Source organism: Anolis sagrei, chromosome 8, assembly GCF_037176765.1.
Source record: "Anolis sagrei isolate rAnoSag1 chromosome 8, rAnoSag1.mat, whole genome shotgun sequence".
In the NCBI taxonomy this organism is placed as follows: Eukaryota; Metazoa; Chordata; class Lepidosauria; order Squamata; family Dactyloidae; genus Anolis; species Anolis sagrei.
In genome coordinates, this window is record NC_090028.1 from 5,664,042 (window position 1) to 5,688,375 (window position 24,334).

Below are 24,334 nucleotides of genomic sequence, written 5' to 3' on the forward strand. Positions count from 1 at the left end.
CAAGTTTGGTCTGTATTGGTAATTTTATGACACAGCCTCGGGTCTTTTCCTCTCCTCTGTCACCTCGGAATCTTGGAATCTTCAGGCTGGCCAATCAGAGACCATATGCAAATTGTACCACAGTGGCAGCCAATCAGAACGCTGCCACATACACCTCCCTCCCGTCCTTCCTCCGCATACAAACACTGACTTTTATTATATACATAGATAGATATAGATATAGACAACATTGACATTAGGCCTGTGTGATCAATGCAAAAAAATGTTTCAACACTCATGACTAATGTGTTGCCGAAGGCTTTCATAATCAGAATCACTAGGTTGCATCTTACAATGGAAGAAATATGGTAATAATAATTTTTAGGCAAAAGGGAGACCTGGTTCTGCACGTCAGTCTTTATTAATCATCTGCAAGTAAAAAATAATAACAAAGGGCCAAGATTGGATTTCAAGCGACACCAAAACTGTATTTAAATCATTTCCACATGCATCGCCCTGTCTGAAAACACACAACTGCACTTGCTAATGTCAACACCAGCTAGTCTTTCATTTATAGGCAAATACACTGAGTATTCCTTCCTGCAACTCCGGTTTCGACGCCGCAGGACGCAATCCACAAAGTGAGAGACAAACACACACAAAAAACAGCGAACGTCAAACTCCTGATTTTTAAATAACACTTTCCTGAACTTGGCAACATTTATTCCAAACCAAGGGTTTCTAAGCTGATGCGTATCACTCAAACGACATTGCAAAAAAAACCAAAACAAACAAACAAAACTCATTATCTTTGTATAGAAAAATGCAAAATTCAAAAGTTCCACTAACAGGAGAACAAATCACCTTGGCCTTTTCTTTCATTGTGCGCTTTTGGGTATAGCGGAGTCTAAATAGGGAAAGGAAATGCATATATAGACACTATGACTCTATTATCTACTTACAGTAAAGGCAAGTTGCACGTTGGGTCAACAAGACTCGTGGAGTTGGATTTTTGGACAGTTTTGGCTGCTTTTACAGCACAGATAGGCCCAAGGTGGCCGCCGGTTAAGCAAAAATTGAATTGCTGACCATGTGGAACAGCATTGGCATGTACGAGTATTTGGCAGAACCACGATGACGGGAAGAAGACTGCTTTTTTTGCTAAGGGTGAAACTGAAGCCAAAGCAGCTTAGCGAAGATCCTGGCCTTTGTGATGACAAAGAAAAGTTTTCTGTACGGCTTAACAAAACAAAACCTTCTAAAATCTCAATACTGGTACAACTTTGGAGCTCAGAAGCCTTTTAGGCCCCATCTACACAGTTTGAACTGCATTAGACTCATATCATGCAACCTGAAATGGATTTATATGAGTCTACATTGCCATATAACCCAGTTCAATGAAGTTAGTCTGCATTCTGGAATTGCATTATAATGATCAGCATAGCTCATATAATGCAGACGGATTTATATGAGTCTACACTGCCATATAATCCACTTCAATGTAGTTAGTCTGCATTCTGGAACTGCATTATAATGATCAGCGTAGACTCATATTAATTCAGATTGGATTTATGTGAGTCTACTGTGCCATATAACCCAGTTCAACGCAATTCTGGAACTGCATAATAATGGTCAGTGTAGACTCATATTAATTCAGATTGGATTTATATGAGTCTACACTGCAATATAACCCAGTTCAACGCAATTCTGGAACTGCATAATAATGGTCAGCGTAGACTCATATAATGCATATGGATTTATATGAGTCTACACTGCCATATAACCCAGTTCAATGCAGTTAGTCTGCATTCTGGAATTGCATTATAATTATCAGCATAAACTCGTATAATGCAGATTGGATTTATGTGAGTCTACACTGCAATATAACTCACCTCAATGCAGTTAATCTGCATTCTGGAACTGCATTATACTGGTCAATGTAGACTCATATCATGCAGACCAAACTGGATTTATATGAGTCTACACTGCCATATAACCCAGTTCAATGCAGTTAATCTGCATTCTGGAACTGCATTATAATGATCAGCGTAGACTCATAATGCAGATTGAACTGGATTTATATCAGTCTACACTGCCATATAACCCAGTTCAATGCATTTAGTCTGCATTTTAGAACTGCATTATAATGATCAGCATAGACTCTTATAATGCAGATTGGATTTACATGAGTCTACACTGCCATATAATCCACTTCAATGCAGTTAATCTGCATTCTGGAACTGCATTATAATGATCAGCGTAGACTCACATAATGCAGATTGGATTTATATGAGTCTACATTGCCATATAACCAAGTTCAATGCAATTCTGGAACTGCACTATAATGGTCAGCGCAGACTCATACAATGCAGATGGAACTGGATTATATGAGTCTACACTGCCATATAACCCAGTTTAATGCAGTTAAAACGCATTCTGGAACTGCATTATAATGATCAGCATAGACTCATATAAGGCAGATTGGATTTATGTGAGTCTATACTGCTATATAACCCAGTTCAATGCAATTCTGGAACTGCACTATAATGGTCAGCGCAGACTCGTACAATGCAGATGGAACTGATTATATGAGTCTACACTGCCATATAACACAGTTTAATGCAGTTAATACGCATTCTGGAACTGCATTATAATGATCAGCGTAGACTCATATAATGCAGACTGAACTGGATTTATATCAGTCTACACTGCCATATAACCCACTTCAATGTAGCTAGTCTGAATACAGGAACTGCATTATAATAATCAGAGTGGACTCATATAAATCCAATTCAACCTGCATTATGTGTGTCTACATTGCCATGTAAACCAATTCAATGCAGTTAGTCTGGATTCTGAAACTGCATAATGATCAGCATAGAATAATACAATGCAAATTGAACTGGATTTATATGAGTCCACACTGGATTTATATGAGTCTACACAGTTCAATGCAGTTAATCTGCATTTTGAAACTGCATTATAATGATCAGTATAGACTCATATAATGCAGATTGGATTTATATGAGTCTAAACTGCTATATAATCCAGTTCAATGAATTCTGGAACTGCGTTATAATGGTCAGCATTGACTCGTATAATGCAGAATTAACTGAATTTATATGAGTCTACACTGCCATATAACCCAGTTCAATGTCGTTAATCTGCATTTTGGAACTACATTATAATGATCAACGTAGATGCATATAATGCAGATTGAACTGGATTATATGAGTCTACACTGCCATATAACCCAGTTCAATGCAGTTAAGTCTGCATTCTGGAACTGTATTGGATTTATATGAGTCTACACTCTCATATAACCCAGTTCAATGTAATTCTGGAACTGCATTATAATGGTCAGCGTAGGGTCATACAATGCAGATGGAACTGGATTTATATGAGTCTAAAATGCCATATAATCCAGTTCAACGCAGTCAATCTGCATAAACTGCATTAAATGGCAGCCTTAGTAACTTGGGATACGCTTATCTCACTTTAATTATAATTGCTTTGGGGAAAGAACAGGTATTTTGCCTCCTAGGGATGCACCAAATTCAGAATTTGCATTAAGTTTGTAATACAGGGAAGTTGCTCTCATTGTTTAACTTCAATCCAGATTAACTAGCATTAAAGGAGCCAAGGGAACAGTAAAGTTATAATTACAAAAAAAGGTGGAATCTCCACATCTCTGAATGACCGTTCCCCAAATACCTGGTGAGCCACCCACGCTTCTGATTTCAAGCTACATCACTGAGAAAATGTGCTCCATGATAAGAGGACAAACTAGAATAGACACTACAAGGTGTGAGGGAGGTGTAGAGTGATGTGGAAACTTCTGAAGTTCAAGAGAAAGTCATTCAATTCCAGTTAAAAGAAGAACACAGCCAGGTTTGGGAATGAATTCACAATCGCTTGCAAACAGACAGGTGACATGTATTTGCGAAACATAAATTCGTATCGCACTCAAGTCAACATGTGGCATTTGAAATAGTACTAAAAACAACGTGGTTCTGAGTGTTCGTAGATGAGGTGAGTTCACACTTAACGCTCCATGAAAAAGAAGCGCCAAGGATTTGCAGAACAAACAACTCCGCAACCCTCACATAAAACAGTTGCATTTACTAGTGTATAAAATCCAGTTGTACTTGTGGCCCAGCAGAAGTCCGGATCCTCCGAGGCCGTCATTCGAATGGGGTGGACATTACGCTACTCACTGACCATGAGGAAAATGTTGAATCCTAAGAGAAGAAGCTGTGCCAAGATGCCATTAAGTTCAAAACCTTAAGGCTCTTCTGATGCCTTCTTTTTTTAGCATTTGGAAGGTCTGGAAGGGAGACGGTTCTCCTTCAGAGTAAACACTAGCGCCGCAGGCTGTTTGGGGCGGGAGGCACAGAAGGGCGGCTTAAAGGCGTCACCACCAACCCGCCGCTTAAGTCCAGACCCCGGCCTTCTTTTTCCTAGAAAAGAGACAAGAGAAACAATTCCTGAATGTTTTAGTGCCTCTCAATTCCATTTTTATTTAATGCGTAGACCATGGGTCTGTTGCATGCAGAAGAAACAAGTTATTAGTATTATTATTAGTATTATTACATCTCCAGCTCATCCCCTGTTTGGGGATCAGCCAGCATGTCAACGACTTAAATCTAGACATAGTTTTCTAAGATCTACAGAGACACTTGCTGGAACACCTCAGCAAGCGAGAGTCCAAAAGTGGCAGGCTCAAACCCAGAACCTCAATCCGTGGGTGATACCAAATGAGAGACTCCCTCCTGGGCACACAGAAGACTGGGCGACTTGGAAGGCGCTGAACAGACTGCGCTCTGGCACCACGAGATGCAGAGCCAACCTTCAGAAATGGGGCCACAAAGTGGAATCCTTGACATGCGAGTGCGGAGAGGAGCAAACCACTGACCACCTGCTGCAATGCAACTTGAGCCCTGCCACATGCACAATGGAGGACCTCCTTGCGGCAACACCAGAAGCACTCCAAGTGGCCAGATACTGGTCAAAGGACATTTAACCAACTACCAAGTTTGCAAAATCTGTGGGTTTTTTTAATCTGTTTGTTTGTTTTGTTCTGTTAGAAATGTAATACAATGGTATGGTTGCTGATGACACGATAAATAAATAAATCTGTATATACAATATATTATATTATATTATATTATATTATATTATTAGCATAACACAGGAGACAAGATGGAACTGTCTTCTTGGGGCCCCTCTCTTTTTGATTGGACACTGTGATTAAAATACATATTCATAAAGCGTCCCTCTTGAGTTCAAGATAGAGAAATTATCGGAAAAAGTAGGATGGGATCCAAGCAACTTCTGACTCCCTAAACAACAGGAATGTTCTTTGCAAACACTCGAGCTTTCATACCCTGCAAGCTGTGGGCAAGGCATTCCGCACAGAGCCTGGCACCCACTGCCGAAGGAAAGAATCACGAAGGAAAGAGAATAAGAAACAACAACAATTTCAGCTGCCGTTCGTCTCCAAAGCCAGAAGGAATTGGAAAGGCAAAGGGCAAAATCCCTGGCACAGCTCCTATTCTCCAAAGCGCATGAATATATTTCCAGCTTTTGCTCCAGAACAGCTAAGTGTTGGAAATCAACCACATCCTGTACATGCTTATAGTCCTCACTAAGGAAATACGACAAGGTCGCTGGTAGAGAAAGGCCTTCCTATATTGTTCTCTTTGTCTGCCTGTCTCTCTATGCCAGGAATGGGCAAACTTTGGCAAAATTCCTCCAGGTATTTTGGACATTAAGACATGGGCATAAAACTATCTTGTACATACAAATTACACTCGCTCTACGTGGGGCTGCCTTTGAAGACTGTTCGGAAGAGCATCCAATGGGCGGCAGCGAGATTGCTCACCGGTGCGGCGTACAGGAAGCACACAACCTCCCTGTTGCATCAGCTCCACTGGCTGCCAGTCTGCTACCAAGCACAATTCAAGGCCTATAAAGCCCTAAACAGTTTCGGCCCATCTTACCTGTCCGAATGTACCTCCCCCTATGAACCATCTCGGAGATTAAGATCTTCTGAGGAGGTCCTGCTCTCGGTCCTGCCTCCTTCACACGTGACAGGGGGAAACGAGAGACAGGGCCTTCTCAGTGGTGGCCCCTCAGCTGTGGAACTCCCTCCCCAGTGATATTAGGTCACCCCCCTCCCTCCTGACCTTCAGAAGGAGAGTGAAAACATGACTTTGGGATCAAGCATTGAATTGCTGCCTTTGTTAACTGTCTTGAGTCGCCTGCGGGCTGAGAGGGGCGGTATACAAATATAGTAAATAAAAAATAATAAATAAATAAGACTTTGGAGAATATTATAGTGAAATAGATGGATTTGGAATTATGTGCAATGACTACTGGAATTGCCTTAATTATGATTGCGCATAACGTGGTGTATAATAGTAATTATATATATATATATATATATATATATAATTTTATTTTTAATATTTTAAATATGTTTTTAAATATTCGGGTGTCCCCTCAATTAATTTTGAGCCCCCGGTGGCGCAGTGGGTTAAACGCTGAGTTGTTGAACTTGTTGACCGAAAAGTCACAGGTTCGAATCTGGGGAGTGGGGTGAGCTCCCACTGTCAGCCCCAGCTTCTGCCAAACTAGCAGTTCGAAAACATGCAAGTGTGAGTAGAGCAAGAAGTACCGCTTTGGTGGGAAGGTAATAGCACTCCATGCAGTAATGCCAGTCACATGACCTTGGAGGTGTCTATGGACAATTCTGGCTCTTTGGCTTAGAAATTGAGATGAGCACCAACCCCCAGAATCGGACACAACTGGACTTAATGACAGCGGAAAACCTTTACTTAAATATTTTAATGTATTTTAACTTTGACTTTAATTTAAATTTTCATGCTAATTTTAATTGTATATTGTTTTTTAAGGCATTGAATTATTGCCTATGTTGTAAGCCGCTCTGAGTCCCCTTCAGAGTCAAGAAAGGCGGAATATAAATATAGTAAATAAATAAGTAAATAAATTTCCATCTAAGAGTGTAAAGAAGGCACCAAATGGCTTAGGGACAGAGTCTGCCACCTCCTTTGTCTATAGATTGGCCAAATCCAATCCCTGGCATGCCACACTGGGATAGACAACACCATCATAGACAGACTAATCTGAATACTCAGGGGGCTTTGCAGATTTTTGGATACTTACAGCTCTGTAATCCAGAAACATCTCTTTAAACGCCAAAAAGTCTGTGAATGTGAGAAGCATGTCAAAAATATCCCCGGCTATTTCGTCCTTGTGCTGCCTGTAAATGAGCAATTGACTCCATTATAAACAAGCAAAGGTGCTCCAGGTTTTCACAAGGCAATGAGGAGGGCAGGTCTGTTCACCTTCATTGTTTGAACTGCATTATGTGGTCAGTGTAGAAATATATAATCCAGACTGAACTGGATTATCTACCATATAATCTTGATTTTTGAACCTTAATCTTTATTTTTGAACTTTAAAGATTCAAAAGAGGTTCAGTACCTTGGATAGCTCTGTAAAGATCCTGATTAACTAGAGCAAATTCACAGAGTGGAGTTCTGTTTGCCAGTCTACAAATTGGAATGGTCTCCTATACTTTTACAGGTTGTGTAGAAGAGGTGAAAAGCACTGAGTTACCAAAATATTATGACAACCACAAAATATACAATACTAGCCGTCCCTTGCCACGTGCTGCTGTGGCCCAGTCTGCGTATATGTGTTTTGTGTGTGTATATGTGTGTGTATATATGTGTGTTTGTGTGCATTTATATATGGTTTTGCCCATGTGTGTAATGTAATTTTTTGGCTTTTTAAGTCTCTTCTGTTGTGTCTTTCAGTGTTTTTATGAGTGATGGTCACTTGTTGGCCTGATAGGTGTATTGTGTCCAAATTTGGTGTCAATTCGTCCACTGGTTTTTGAGTTCTGTTAATCCCACAAACAAACATTACATTTTTATTTATATAGACTAGCCGTCCCTTGCCACGCAATGCTGTGGCCCAATCTGTGTATATGTATTTTGTGTGTGTCTATATGTTTGTTGATCGAGCTTGTTGATCGAAAGGTCGCAGGTTCGATTCCGGGGAGCGGCGTGAGCTTCCGCTGTCAGCCCTAGCTTCTGCCAACCTAGCAGTTCGAAAACATGCAAATGTGAGTAGATCAATAGGTACCGCTCCGGCGGGAAGGTAACGGCGCTCCATGCAGTCATGCTGGCCACATGACCGTGGAGGTGTCTACGGACAACGCTGGCTCTTCGGCTTAGAAATGGAGATGAGCACCACACCCCAGAGTCAGACATGACTGGACTTAATGTCAGGGGACTACCTTTACCTTTACCTATATATGTTTATGTGTGTGCATATGTTTGTGTATATATGCGTGTTTGTATGTGTGTGTGTTTATACACACACACACACACACACATATATATGGGTGTGTGCATATATATATACACACACATATGGGCATATATATATATATGTGTGGGTGCATATGTTTGTGTGTTTATATGTGTACATGCATATTGTGTACATGTGTGTGCTTGTCTATATGCATGTTTTGTGTATGTGTGTGCATGTGTACATGTATATGTGTGTATGTATATGTATGTGTGTATATGTGTACATTTGTGTGTGTTTGTGTAGATATACATGTGTGTATGAATGTGTGCATGTGTATATGTATATGAGTATATGTGTATATATGTATACATAGTGTATTTTTTGCATTTTTAAGTCTGTTCCGCTGGGGTTGTGTGTTTGTGTGCGTGCTTCGGGGTGATGGACACTCGTTGGACTGTTAGGTGTCTTGTGTCCAAATTGGTATCAATTCGTCCAGTGGTTTTTGAGTTATGCTAATCCCACAAACGAACATTACATTATTATTTATATAGATTACTAGCTGTCCCCTGCCACGCGTTGCTGTGGCCTACATGGGGGTTCTGTGTGGGAAGTTTGGCCCAATTCTATCGTTGATGGGATTCAGAATGCTCCTTGATTGTAGGTGAACTATAAATCCCAGCAACTACAACTCCCGAATGTCAAGATTCTATTTTCCCCAAACTCCACCAGTGTTCACATTTGGGCATACTGAGTATTTGTGTAGAGTTTGGTCCAGATGTAATTTGTAGTTCACCTACAATCAAAGCATTCTGAACCCCACCAACAATAGAATTGCCCCAAACCTCCCACACAGAACCCCCATGTGGGCCACAGCAATGCATGGCAGGGGACGGCAAGTATAAAATAAAATATGATGTGTATTATATACTTTTAGACGGTATAAATTGGAAGTTGTTTCAATATATTTAATATTTCATTCATTTTGAATCTGTTTTATTATTGTGTGTGGTTTTGTTCTTGCTTTGTTATAGTTATTTCTTTGGTTACCATAAAGGAACATTAACCATTTAAAAAATGCATAACCAAGTCAGTCTAGAGAGAGAACAATGAAGATGAACAGCAAACACAAAAGGAAACCTACAACTTACTGTAAGGACAAGGTGAACGCAGACATGCTGAAGCCAGGGATCCTGTCCAAGAGCTTTTCTTCTATATACTTTTCAATTAGGCAGATCTGAAAGGGGAGCATTGCATTATTATTTTCAGCTGAAGAGAAGAGAAGGAATAGTACTTTAACAGTTCTCCCACGTTGGGAGAGAGCTATAAAAGCCAGTATTTATACAAATTAGGCCCTCCAACATCTGAAGGACATTTCCAAACCACATACAAGAAATATTATATCTGCACTGCTTGTATTTACCAAATAAATATGTAGAATGAACTCTTTCTTCAGGGCAATAATTAGATTTTTATGTTGGCTCATTATCTCCAAGTCACTCTGGACTATGCTCTGACCTACAAGAAGCACTGACTGAACATCAAGCAAAAAGTGAGTGCTAGAAACAATATCATACGAAAGCTGACTAGCACAACCTGGGGATCACAAACAGACACAGTGAAGACATCCGCCCCTGCGCTGTGCTACTCTGCTGCTGAGTATGCATGCCCAGTGTGGAACACATCTCACCACACTAAAACAGTGGATGTGGCTCTTAATGAGACATGCCACATTATCACGGGGTGTCTGCGCCCTACACCACTGGAGAAATTACACTGCTTAGCCGGTATTGCACCACCTGACATCCGCCGGGAAGTAGCAGCCAATAGTGAAAGGACCAAGGCAGAGACATCTCCAGCTCATCCCTTGTTTGGGTCAGCCAGCACGTCAACGACTTAAATCAAGAAATAGTTTTCTAAGATCTACAGAGACACTAGCTGGAACACCTCAGCAAGCGAGAGTCCAAAAGTGGCAGGCTCAAACCCAGAACCTCAACCAATGGCTGATACCAAATGAGAGACTCCCCCCTGGGCACACAGAAAACTGGGCGACTTGGAAGGTGCAGTCTGTTCAATATACTATATTATATTATTAAGACAAGATGGAAGTGTCTTCTGCTCCCCTCTGTCTTCGCTCTGGCCAGAGCAGCAGTTGGTGCCACAGGGAGGAGGGGCCTCCCAACTGATGATATAGGCAGTTTATATCCATACTATCTGCTTTGAACCGGACTATCTGAGGCCCCTTCCACACAGCTGAATAAAATCCCACATTATCTGCTTTGAACTGGGATATATGGCAGTGTTGTGGCTGAGCTATTTTCTGACGATGAGGATGACGGGATTCAGATTCCTGCTGGGATTCAGCTTCCTGGCTCTTTTTCTGTGCCTCAAATCTCTGAGCCTGCTTCTGAGGCTCTCACAGACAGTGCAGTGTCAACACAGCTGTTTCCACCAGAAAGGAATTTTAACGAAGGAGATAGCGAGCAGGTGACTTCCCACGCTAATACCAAAAGTGTAGACAGTGACTTGACCCGGCAAGCTCGCCTTGATCTCCGGGTCAGGCAGAGTCCTCATCTGGCCAGCAGATGAGAAGCCAGCTCGGTGAAAGGTCGTTGCAATGCTTTTATGATGATGAGAGCCTAATGTTTTGATGTTAGAAAGGTATTTAAGCCTTTTGCGAACTCTGAGAAAGCATCAGTTCAACGTAGCTTACTAGCCTGAAAGCTTCATGGAATAACCTCAGCCTGGAAAGCAATACGCTTGGGATTTCTTGCATTGTGATTCATGGGGCAATTGTTTCATTGCTTGTACCTGGGACTCTGGTTTGAACTTTGCCAATACGATTATGTCTCCTGTTTTTACCTGAAGATCTTTGGAACTATATTCTGCTTTTAATCTTAATCTTTGGAACTTTGCAATGCTTATTCTTTATTTCAACTTGGATTTTTTCCCCTCAATCTATATATATAAATTTGTTAGGGGCATCCAACGAGGAAACAAAACTCAAAAACCCCCCAACGAAACTTAACCAAAATTCCCATGCCCATAACACAACCCACAAGGTACAAACATATCTACTCAAAATGAAAAACAACACAACAACACACTCACAAAATGGCAAAACAACAAAACTAAAAAAAACCCAACGAAACTTAACCAAAATCCCCGTGCCCATAACACAACCCACAAGGTACAAACATATCTACTCAAAATGAAAAACAACACAACAACACACTCACAAAACGGCAAAACAACAAAACTCAAAAATCCCCCAACGAAACTTAACTAAAATCCCCGTGCCCATAACACAACCCACAAGGTACAAACATATCTACTCAAAATGAAAAACAACACAATAACACACTCACAAAACGGCAAAACAACTGAGCATGCGCATTGGCGCCCAGCCGCAAGTTCCCTGGCGCGCGCACATGGCCTTCCGGCCAACGTTCCCTCTGTGGAAACCATGCCCACTCCAAGCCCCGCCGCGCCGCTTCCCGCACACACACACCCCCTGCCGCACACACACACGCAACCCCACGCTCCATCACTCCCCCCGCCGCCGCATACACACACGCAACCCCACTCCCCCCGCCTCCACACACACAAACGCAACCCCACGCTCCATCACTCCCCCCACCGCCGCACACACGCAACCCCACTCCCCCGCCGCCGCACACACACACGCAACCTCACTCCCCCCGCCGCCGCACACACACGCGCAACCGCACGCTCCATCACTCCCCCCGCTGCCGCACACACACACGCAACCCCACGCTCCATCACTCCCCTGCCCCAATCTTACCTCCTTTTACTTCACGCCACCTCCAAACCCCACCCCGCCCCTTCCCGCCCTGTCAAAATCTAGGAAAGACAGGAAGGAAGGAAAGAAGGAAGAAAGAGAAAGGGAGGTAAAGAAAAGGGGGGAAGGAAGGAAAGTTAGAGGAAGAAGAAAAGGAAAGAAAAGGAAAGATGGAAGGAAAGAAAAGAGAGACAGCAGGAGAGAAAGAAAAAGGGGGAAGGAAGGAAAGAGATAGAGAAAGAAGAGGAGAAGGAAAGATGGGAAGGAAGGAAGGAAGGAAGGAAGGAAGGAAGGAAGGAAGGAAGGAGGGAGGGAGGGAGGGAGGGAGGGAAAGAAGGAGAGAAAGAGGGAAGATTGGCCACAGTAACATGTGGCGGGTAAAGGTTGTTATTTCTATTATTATTATGATGCTATTATTCCAATGAGACCCTTTTAGGGGGAATGGGAGAGGTGTCAGGTCCCAGAGGCAATGCATTGCATTATTGTTATTGTTATGATGGTGGTGAAATAAAAGGAAATAAAAAGTGAAAGAAGGAAGCAAACAGGGAGGGAAGAAAGGCAAAGGAAGAAAGGGGAATGAAGGAAAGAGAGAAGGATGAAACCAAGTAGTGAAAGAAGGAAAGAAAGAAAGAGGTAGAGAAGGAAGAAAGGAGAGAAAGGGGGAGGAAAAGGGGGAAGGAATAGGTAGGGACCTCTCTTTCATAATAGTCCAGATATCTACCTCAACTTTGATAAGTTTTACTCTAGGCCACAGCAACGCGTGGCAGGGCACAGCTAGTAAACTATAAAACTACAGCTCTTTTGTGATGGTGTTTGGAAGCCAGGTGAAGCTTACTCTGTGTTGCAACAGGCAGTGTGGACTCAGATAACCCAGTTCAAAGCAGGAATTGTGGGATTTCCTGCCTTGATATCCTGGGTTATATGGCTATGGGGAAGGGCCCTGAGTCTACATTGCCAGATAATCCAGTTCAAAGCAGATAATATGGATTGTATACAGCTGTGTCGAAGGGGCCTCGGCAAGCTCACCATGGGATCTATCTATCTTCTTGTTCTCAAAGTGCATCAACAGAGGCAGAAGAGACAATCAAATCCCAACCCAAACACACACACACACTTACATATTCATTAAAAATGGGAGTGTAGATTAGCTTATTTTCCTCCGTATCATCAAACTCTTGGTAGTATTTGTCCATGAAGCTTCTTTGTATGAGCTGGAAGTCATCATCTGCAATCACAAAACAGTTTGTGCTCAGTGCGGCTATTGAGCTGGAAGACAGTGGCCACATTCATGGGCACGCTTGTCATCGGCCTGCAGTCCAGGACACGGTGGCCCCACGTCAGCTGTGACAACAGCACAGCTGCAGGCATTTCTTGCTCGCTGGCTGAGCCTTCCAGGGGACAGGGCTTTTTTGCCATTGTCAAAAACAAGAGAGAGAGACCAACACTTCATCCTGGTCAGCGAGTTCGATAAGCAAGACAAGATCACCTGGATTTTTTTGGAGAATTTAACATGCATCCAACCAGAATCCCTTATTCAGAATGACGTAATCCCAGATGTCTAAACACTTGCAAATCAATAATAATAATTATTATTATTATTATTATTTATTTATATACCGCTCCATCTCCCCGAGGGGGCTCAGAGCGGTTCTCAGGTAACATCTCAAAACATACAAAGTAAAAAACAACATAACCATAAGATTAACAACACAAATTATAAGCATAAAAATTGTCGCCGTGACACACATATATTAAAAGTAATCCTGCCTGTTCGAGACAATTAAAAAATTTAAAAGGCCGGGCCAAGATTTATGCCAGCCTAAAAATTCTAGGGGGCCCGGGAATTAAGTGCAATGCTATGGCAGGCAACAATGATATTAGGTAGGGGTCTGTGGCTGTTCATTCGGGGCCAATTAGAGGAAAGAATCTGGGTAACTGGTAGGAAGCATACACAAAGCATACGAGAAGCTCAGCCTGTCACTGAACATCGAGAAAACCAAAGTGCTGTTCCAGCAGTCACCAGCCATCTCCTCCCAAATGCCAAAGATACAACTTAATGGTGTAACATTAGAAAATGTTGACCATTTGAGATCCCTTGGCAGCCACCTCTCCACCAAAGTCAACATCGACACCGAAATACAACACCGCCTGAGCTCTGCGAGTGCAGCTTTTTCCCAAATGAAGCAGAGAGTGTTTGAGGACCGGGACATCCGTAGGGATACCAAGGTGCTTGTCTACAAAGCTATTGTCCTTCCAACCCTGCTCTATGCCTGCGAAATGTGGACTGTCTACAGACGTCACATGCAACTCCTGGAATGATTCCATCAGCGCTGCCTCCGGAAAATCCTGCAAATATCTTAGGAAGACAAGCGGACAAACATCAGCGTGCTGGAAGAAGCAAAGAACACCAGCATTGAAGCGATGGTCCTCTGCCATCTACTCCGCTGGAACGGTCACGTTATCCGGATGCCTGACCACCGTCTCTCAAAGCAGTTGCTCTACTCTGAACTTAAGAATGGAAAACGAAATGTTGGTGGGCAGGAAAAGAGATTTAAAGATGGCCTCAAAGCCAACCTTAAAAACTCTGGCATAGACACTGAGAACTGGAAAGCCCTGGCCCTTGACAGCCCCAGCTGGAGGTCAGCTGTGACCAGCAGTGCTGCAGAATTCAAGGAGGCACGACTGGAGGGTGAAAGAGAGAAACGTGCCAGGAGGAAGACGCGTCAAGCCAACCCCGACTGGGACCGCCTTCCACCTGGAAACCAATGCCTTCACCGTGGGAGAAGATGTGGGTCAAGAATAAAGCTCCACAGCCACCTACAAACCCACAAAAATAGTCATCAAGGAAGACCATCTTACTCGTCCAACGAGGGATCACCTAAGTACGTACTGGTAGGAAGAATAAGGCCATATTCGACAATGTGTAGGGCTGAGTTAGAACTAGTCATTTTCAAAGGCTTGTTGAAACCACCAGGTCTTCAAGCTCTTACGAAAGGAGGGGAGGGATGGGGCCTGTCTTATTTCCCTTGGAAGGGTGTTCCAGAGGCGGGGGACCACCACTGAGAAGGCCCTCTCTCTCGTCCCCACCAACCGCACTTGAGACGGTAGTGGGACTGAGAGGAGGGCCTCCCCGGAAGATCTTAGAGCTCATGCCAGCTCATAGAAGGAGATGCGATCGCGGAGATAGGCTTTATAGGTCATGACCTGCACCTTGAATTTGGCTCGGCAACTTATCGGCAGCCAATGAAGCTGTTTTAATAGGAGTGTTGTATGCTCCCTATAGTTTGCTCCAGTAAGGAGCCTGGCTGCCGCCCGTTGTACCAGTTGAAACTTCCGGGCCGTCTTCAAGGGCAGCCCCACGTAGTACACATTGCAATAGTCCAGTTTGGATGTAACCAAGGCGTGGACCACCCTGGCCAAGTCAGACTTCACGAGGTATGGTCGTAGCTGGCACACAAGTTTGAGTTGTGCAAAGGCCCTCCTGGCCACCGCCAACATCTAAGCATCAAGTGACAGTGTTGAATCCAGGAGGACCCCCAAACTACGGACCTGCGCCCTCAGGGGGAGTGTAACTCCATCAAGCACAGGTTGCCACCCAATACCCCCGGTCGACCCCGCGACTGACCAGGAGAACCTCTGTCTTGTCTGGGTTAAGCTTCAATCTGTCAGACACTGGTTCAAGGTCTGGGAGGCTTCCTTGCAATTCGGTGGAAATGAGCAGTAGAGTTGGGTGTCATCTGCGTACAGATGGCACCCAACTCCAAAACTCCAGACAACCTCACCCAATGGTTTCATGTAGATATTGAAAAGCATGGGGGATAGAATGGAACCTTGCGGGACCCCACAGGTCAAAGGCCACAGGTCCGAGCAGGTATCCCCCAGCTTCACCAACTGGGAGCAACCCTCCAGGAAGGAGTGGAGGCACTGCAGTGCAATCGCGAACCTTGCGAAGGCTGATCTGGCTGGGGTGGTCCATGCCTTGGTCACCTCTAGGTTGGATTACTGCAATGCGCTCTACGTAGGGCTGCCCTTGAAAACGGCTCGGAAACTCCAACTGGTCCAACGGGCAGCAGCCAGGATGTTAACCGGGGCCCCTTACAGAGAGAGGTCAACCCTCCTGTTCAAGGAGCTCCACTGGATGCCATTTATTTTCCAAGCCCAATTTAAGGTGCAGGTGCTTACCTACAAAGCCCTGAACGGTTTGGGACCACCCTACCTGCGTGACCACATCTCCGTCTACGAACCCACGCGATCGCTTCGGTCATCTGGGGAGACCCTGCTCGTGATCCCGCCTGCGTCACAACCACGCTTGGTGGGGACTCGAGACAGGGCCTTCTCTGTGGTGGCTCCCCGACTCTGGAACGCCCTCCCAAAAGATCTCAAGACAGGCCCCTACACTGGCAGCCTTCAGAAAGAATTTGAAGACCTGGCTATTCCGATGTGCCTTCTCAGATTAGGAATCTCCAATACCAAGTCCTAGAAGCACTTTAGTAGAATTAAGATTGCTGCACTCTGCGCACTGCACTTACTTATAATCCTACATACCTCCCGCCACATCAGCACTTTTAATCTTGTACCCATTACTCTGGCCCGGCTCAGTTTTATTGTTTCTTGATGTATTGTTTTATTGTTGTTGTTCTTACTGCTTAACTGTTTTTAATTTGCTTTAGGTAGTGTATTGTTGTATTGTGTTTTGAGGCCTTGGCCTATGTAAGCCGCATCTAGTCCTTCGGGAGATGCTAGCGGGGTACAAATAAAGTTTAATAATAATAATAATAATAATAATATTTATTTATTTACTGTCCTTGTATACCGCCGTTTCTCAGCCTAATTGGCGACTCAACGCGGTTTACAACAAAATATACAGTGCACAGTATACAATTAAAACCATAAAAAACATAATACACAATATTACACGAAATCACAATCCAATACATCTCCTAACTAAAATCGTGGTCCAATTGCATCATCCATATTACCAATCCGTAATCAACACATTCATTGCACCGAATTAGCCAAATGCCTGCTTGAACATCCAAGTTTTTAGTCTTCTTCGGAATACCATCAGCGAGGAGGCTGATCTTACCTCCATGGGAAGGGCGTTCCAGAGCCGAGGGGCCACCACAGAAAGGGCCTGTCTCTCGTCCCCGCCAGCCGCACCTGTGAAGCAGGCGGGATAGAGAGCAAGGCCTCCCCAGAAGATCTTAGGGTCCTGGTGGGCTGATAGGCTGAGATACGTTCAGATAGGTAGGTTGGGCCAGAACCGTTTAGGGCTTTAAAGGCCAACGCCAGCACTTTGAATTGAGCCCGGTAGCAAATCGGCAGCCAGTGGAGCTGGTGCAGCAGAGGAGTTGTGTGCTCCCTGCGCTCCGCTCCTGTTAGTATCATGGCTGCCGACCGTTGGACTAATTGGAGCTTCCGAGCCGTCTTCAAAGGCAACCCCACGTAGAGAGCGTTGCAGTAGTTTAAACGGGATGTAATAATAATGCTCTCAAGACCCATTCTAGGGAGCCACCCCAGAAGGATACCATGGTCGTTGGCATCGGAAGCCACTGAGATATCCAGGAGACCCAACAGGGACACACTCCTCCTGTCAAGCTCTCTTTGTAGGTCATCCACCAAGGCGACCAAAGCCGTACCATGGCCAGGTCTAAAACCAGACTGTGATTGATCTAGATCAGTGGTTCTCAATCTGGGGTCCCCAGATGTTTTTGGCCTTCAACTCCCAGAAACCCTAACAGCTGGTAAACTGGCTGGGATTTCTGGGAGTTGTAGGCCAAAAACATCTGGGGATCCCAGGTTCAGAACTACTGATCTAGATAGTAGGTGTCATCCAGGAATCCCTGGAGTTGGGAGGCAACCACCCGCTCTAGAACCTTGCCCAAGAAAGGGAGGTTAGAAATTGGCTGGTAGTTATTTAGGACCAAGGAATCTAGGGACGCCTTTTTTGAGTAATAGATTGTGAGATTGTTTCTGATACCTACTAGATAGGACCTCAAACATCACTGATTTACTGAGGTCCATTTTCCCCCTTGAAACATTTTATTGCACTGCTTTTTAAAATTAATCATATATTTATTTTTTTACCAGCAAATTAATCATATATTTTTTTACCAGGGGAACACTTGCTTAGTGCAGGTCTTCTAGTGTTATCCAGAGCAGAACTTACCCATGATGATGTCTTCCAAATATCCAACAACAGCATCGAATTCAGCATCCGAAGGCGAAGAGCTAGGGTAGAGAAGAAGGCAAATTGGATTTTGGTTTCCACGGGAGGCAAAATGCCCATTACCACCCTCTAGAGTGGTGAGTCCCAAACTCAAGTCCTCTAGGTGTTTAGACTTCAACCCCCGGAAGCCTCCGCTATCGTGGTCAGTGATCAGGGACTCCGGGAGCTGAAGTCCAAAACGCCCTGGAAGTATTAAAAAACTCTAAAATTACAACAGCAAAACAACAGAAACAATCAGGGGCATCTAATCACCTCTCAACAAAAGATTGCCCCAGGCACTAACAAGCAACACCAAGGCCATCAAATACTAATCAAGGTGGTCAGTTGAAACATTCACACCTAGCTCCAACAGAGAAGAGTCCTTTGTCCCACCCTGGTCATTCCACAGATATATAAATCTTTTTTCCTAGTTCCAACTCACTACCTCTGAGGATGCTTGCCATAGATGCAGGCAAAATGTCAGGAGAGAATGCCTCTAGAACATGGCCATATAGCCCGAAAAAACCTACAACAACCCAATGAGAAATAGTTTACTACCAGTATAATTCTTAAATGAGCGCCTTACAGTTCAAGAACTTATTGCCATCTACTGCCATCTAGCCACCGATGAAAGGGATGACAACCGTTGCTGTAGCTCCAAACATATTCATCAAAGCCAAATATTCAAATTCGATGCTAAAACCTCATCCAAAATGGGATCAGGCACAAATAAGGTGCACCGAAATATACATTAAACACTTAACAGGTTTCTGGCCATCCTTAAGTGCTAATATATCACATTGCATCCGTTGTTATTACCAAGAGAGGTGGAGATATACTGTATATACTCGAGTATAAGCCTAGCTTTTCAGCCCCCTTTTTAGGCTGAAAAAGTCCCCTCGGCTTATACTCGAGTCAAGGTTATTTATTATTTTACTTTGTTATTAGTATCATTTTATTACATGAATTACTTTAATATATTAATTATTATTATTATATTTACATTACTTTATTATTTTATTACATTTATTATTTTACTCTATCTATTATTAGTATTATTATTTATTTAATTATTATTATTACATTTATTATTTTACTTTATTTTTTATTGTTACTGCATTTATAATTTTACTCTGTTATCACTGTTATTACATTTCCATTATTTTACTCTATTATTATTTATTTAAAAGTTTTGTATACCGGCCTTCTCACCTCTCTTGAGGGACTCAGACCGGTTTCCAACCATAATATCACATACAATCAATAAAACATCATAATACATACTACAGTAAAACATTAAAACAGCAATTACAATCAATAACTATAATGGTGAGTCGTCACACTAAAATCGTTGCTCATCATCCTCCATCCATATCTCAGGGTGTTGGCTCACTCGTCGAATGCCTGTCTCCATAACCAAGTATTCACCTGTTTCCTAAATGTCAGGATAGACGGGGCGGTTCTGATCTCCAGTGGGAGAGAGTTCCAGAGTCGAGGGGCCACCACCGAGAAGGCCCTGTCCCTCGTCCCCACCAGATGCGCTTGCGAGGCTGGTGGGACCGAGAGCTGGGCCTCTCCAGACGATCTTAATAATCTCGATGGTTCATAGGGGAGAATACGTTCGGAGAGGTAAACAGGGCCGGAGTCGTTTTTTTATATTATTATTATTATTATTATTATTATTATTATTATTATTATTATCCTGACACAAAAACACAGTATGACACAGCAAATGAGGTATATATGCTTGATTTCATTATTATTATTATTATTATTTTACTATTTTTATTATTATTGGAAGGATACATAAGCACATTTACACTAAAGATTAGAATAATGATTCAATCAGAGCTGGACAGCCTTATCTTAAATTACAGTTTTATGTAAATATTCAAAAACATTTAACCTACTCACGCCTCAATTAATGTAATTTTATTGATATCTATTTTTATTTTGAAATTTATCAGTAACTCCTGCATTTCCCACCCTTGGCTTATACTCGAGTCAATAAGTTTTCCCAGTTTTTAGGTGCCTCGGCTTATATTCAGGTCGGCTTCTACTCGAGTATATACGGTACTTACATGGATACTGCAAAGTTTTCTTCTTCTATTGCCTCCATCGCAGCTCTGTCACCTGTTGGACAAAGCAAATCTTTCAAAATTGAACTCAGAACCCAGTGGGTGGATGTTGGTCAGATTGCCTTCTATATCCCGGAACATAATGTGATCACCTGGAGGCCTTTTTCCCCCTTTAACCACAGAGAATCATGAATCATGTATTGAATGATGTCTATCACATCTATGACTCCCTGGCCATCTGTCTGGAAGGCTTTGATAGTGTCTTCTTGCAGGGCAGAAGAGGGTTGGACTAGATGGCCTTTGCAGTCTCCCCCAGATCTATGATATTTATTGTGTGTACGTGTGTCTGTATGTGTATGTGTGTGATATATAAAAAATCTATATAAATAAAAATGTAATGTTTGTTTGTAGGATTAACATAATTCAAAAATCACTGGCCGAATTGACACCCAATTTGGCCACAAGACACCTACTAACCCAAGGATTGGCCATCACTCAAAAAATTGATTTTGTCATTTGGGAGTTGTAGTTGCTGGGACTTATAGTTCACCCACAATCCAAGAGCATTCTGAACTCCACCAATGATGGAATTGAACCAAATGTGGAACACAGAACTTCCATGACCAACAGAAACACTAAAAGGGTTTGGTGGGTATTGACCTTGAGTTTGGGAGTTGTAGTTCACCTACATACAGAGAGCACTGTGGACTCAAACAGTGATGGATCTGGACCAAACGTGGCACGAATATTCCATATTCCCAAATATGAACACAGATGGAGTTTGGGGAAAATAGACCTTGTCATTTGGAAGTTGTAGTTACTGGGATTTATAGTTCACCTCCAATCAAAGAGCATTCTGAATCCCACCAGCGATAGAATTGAGGCAAACTTCCCACACAGAATCCCCATGACCAACAGAAAATACTCAAGGCCATCCAGTCCAACTCCTTTCACCAGGGCAAGAAAACGTAAACAAAGCCAAAGAGCCACCCAGCCATAGATATAGATATATATGATTCACATACACAGAGAGATATCGTATCCTAGATATATATATATATAGCCAAACACACACATATACACAAATACACATACACATATATGCACATATACACACACAAAACGCATGCACACACGGACACAGCAAAACATAGCAGAGGACGGCTAGTTATATATAAAATGTCTGTCATAACTATGGTTGGCTGTCCATCTATCTGGAAAGATTTGATTGTGTCTTCTTGCAGGGCAGAAGAGGTTTGGATTGGATAGCACTTAGGGGTCTCTTCCAGATCTGTATCTATCGTGTGTGTGTGTGTGTGTGTGTATATATATATATGTCTATATATCTGTCTGTATATGTGTGTGTGTGTGTGTGTGTGTGTGTGTGTGTGTGTATATATATATATATATATATATATATAAAAATGATATCTTACGGTTGGCTGGCTTTGATGGTATCTTCTTGCATGTTAAAGCCAGTTGGACTGGATGGCCTTGGAGTCCCTTCTAACTCTAGGATTCTATATCATGTATGTATACCTATATGTCCCTCATATCCGTGACTTTCCTGCCATCTGTCTAGAGGGCTTTGATGGTGTCTTCTTGCATAGTAGAAGAGGGTTGGACTGGATGGTCCTTGCGGTCTCATAGATATCTATGATATCTATGACTATGACCAGCCAGCCATACTTATGATAGGCACTAGAGTTGGGTAGGTTCGCTTCGTTAAAACCTTAAGTTCGTTAAAACCTATTGAATTTGGTTTTTCAAATCAATTTTGAACCATGCAGGAAAAGTAAGAGGTATAATTACGATTTGAACCACTTACCCTTTTTATTCATAAATATTTCGTAATGTTTGGAACTCTCCCAAGTTTTATTTTAATTTTCACAAGCATTAAGCAACTTTTGTAAAGTTTTGCGATGCAAAGGAGGGATGAGGTGGGCGTGTCTAAGCACAGCCATTGTTGTAGTTTGTGAAGGGAAAGCCCCCAATGGTAGAGATTGCAAAAGGCCCTGTTGTTGAACTACATTTCCCAGCCTGCCTTGCTGCGCATTCGCCAAAACGGCCAAGCAGCAGGCTCCTCCTCCTCCTCTTTTGCATTACCAGCTGCATTCTCCCTCTGAGTTTGCATTCAAACCAAGTTTTCCTTACCTTGTCCCCCTTCTCACCCCAATCTCAAGGTTTGGCAACTGGGGAGTTAGCCAGGCAGGAGGCAACAGGATCAAAAAAGGAAATGGAGCCCGAGATCTTTAGATGAGCTGAGAGGAATAGGCGAGAAAATGAGTTGGTTTCACTTTCTGCAAACCAAAGAATGTTTCAGAGAGGACCAAAAAATCGGTTTCAATGAAAAAGACACATGCTGGGACATTATAATGCGAAAGGGAAAAAAATTGATTAAAATATTATACCAAAACCTCCTAGTATGGGGTACCGAGAATGATTTAATAAAAGACAATATGGCCAAATGGGCAATCGACATAGGACACTCCATACTTTTAAAAGAATGGGAAAGTGTTTGGAACATCAAACTAAAATCTATATAAATAAAAATGTAATGTTAGTTTGTGCTACCATCAGAACTCAAAAACCACTGGGGGAATTGACAACAAATTTGGACACAAGACACCTAACAGTCCAATTTATGTCCTCCACCCAAAAAATTGATTTTGTCATTTGGGAATTGTCGTTACTGGGATTTATAGTTTACCTACAATCAAAAAGCATTCTGAACTCCACCAATGATGGAATTGGGCCAAACTTTAGCACTTTGTCCTCCAAAGCACTTTACATTTTCTAAGTCTGCTCGTATGCTCTTCCACAAACACCAGTATCATCTTCCGTTCATGTCCCAGCACACAGGGCTCCCATGACCAACAGGAAAAACTGGAAAGGTTTGGTGGACATTGACCTTGAGTTTGGGAATTGTAGTTCACCCACATCCAGAGAGCACTGTGGACTCAAACAATGATGGATCTGGACCAAACTTGGCACGAATATTCCATATGCCCAAATATGAACACAGATGGAGTTTAAGGGAAATAGACTTTGGCATTTGGGAGTTGTAGTTGCTGGGATTTATAGTTCACCTACAATCAAAGAGCATTCTGAACTCCACCAATGATTGAATTCAACCAAACATGGCATACAGGACTTCCATTACAAACAGAACACACTGGAAGGGTTTGGTGGGCATTGACCTTGAGTTGGGGAGTTGTAGTTCACCTACATGCAGAGAGCACTGTGGACTCAAACAATGATGGATCTGGACCAAACTTGACACAAAAATTCCATATGCCTAAATATGAACACAGATGGAGTTTGGAGGAAATAGACCTTGACATTTGGGATTTGTAGTTACTGGGATTTATAGTTCACTACAATTAAAGAGCATTCTGAAACCCACAAATGACAGAAATGGGGCAAACTTCCCACACAGAACCCCCATGACCAACAGAAAATAGTTAAGGCCATCCAGTCCAACTCTCTTCACCAGGGCAAGAAAACATAAACAAAGCCCTCCTGACAAAGAGCCATCCAGCCATAGATATAGATAGATGTATATGATTCTCTCACACACACAGAGATATAGTATCATAGATTTGAAAGAGACCCTTAAAGAAGGACTATGATATGTTCTATGTTCCAGAGTAGGCAAACCAGACACTCTCCACATCAACACTGACAAAGAAACAACAAGAAATACTGTTTACTCACAACCATAAAGGAATTACATATATTAGAAACCATCACTTTCTCATTACTTTATTTTCCAGATCACCAGACTGGGCCACAGCAATTCCTGGCAGGGGACAGCTAGTTATCTATAACTCAATTGCTCAATCACTATCTATAGTATCTCAATCACTAAATTTATCTTTCTATCTTTTTCTCAATCAGCTTCTTTATCTATATAACTCAATC

At 42.6% G+C, this 24,334-nt stretch overlaps 1 protein-coding gene across 1 annotated transcript; it reads right to left on the reverse strand.

The window, feature by feature from the left end:
• Nucleotides 1-381: 381 nt before the first annotated feature.
• Nucleotides 382-22,667, reverse strand: ARL2BP (ADP ribosylation factor like GTPase 2 binding protein). Its single transcript, XM_060788328.2, has 7 exons — nucleotides 22,565-22,667; nucleotides 20,414-20,465; nucleotides 18,294-18,355; nucleotides 13,243-13,349; nucleotides 9,474-9,559; nucleotides 7,168-7,264; nucleotides 382-4,439 (listed from the first exon to the last, which is right to left on the reverse strand). The coding sequence occupies exons 2-7, from the start codon at nucleotides 20,449-20,451 to the stop codon at nucleotides 4,341-4,343; spliced, it is 489 nt and encodes a 162-aa protein (XP_060644311.2). The 5' UTR covers nucleotides 20,452-20,465; nucleotides 22,565-22,667; the 3' UTR covers nucleotides 382-4,340.
• Between the last annotated feature and the right edge of the window lie 1,667 nt (nucleotides 22,668-24,334).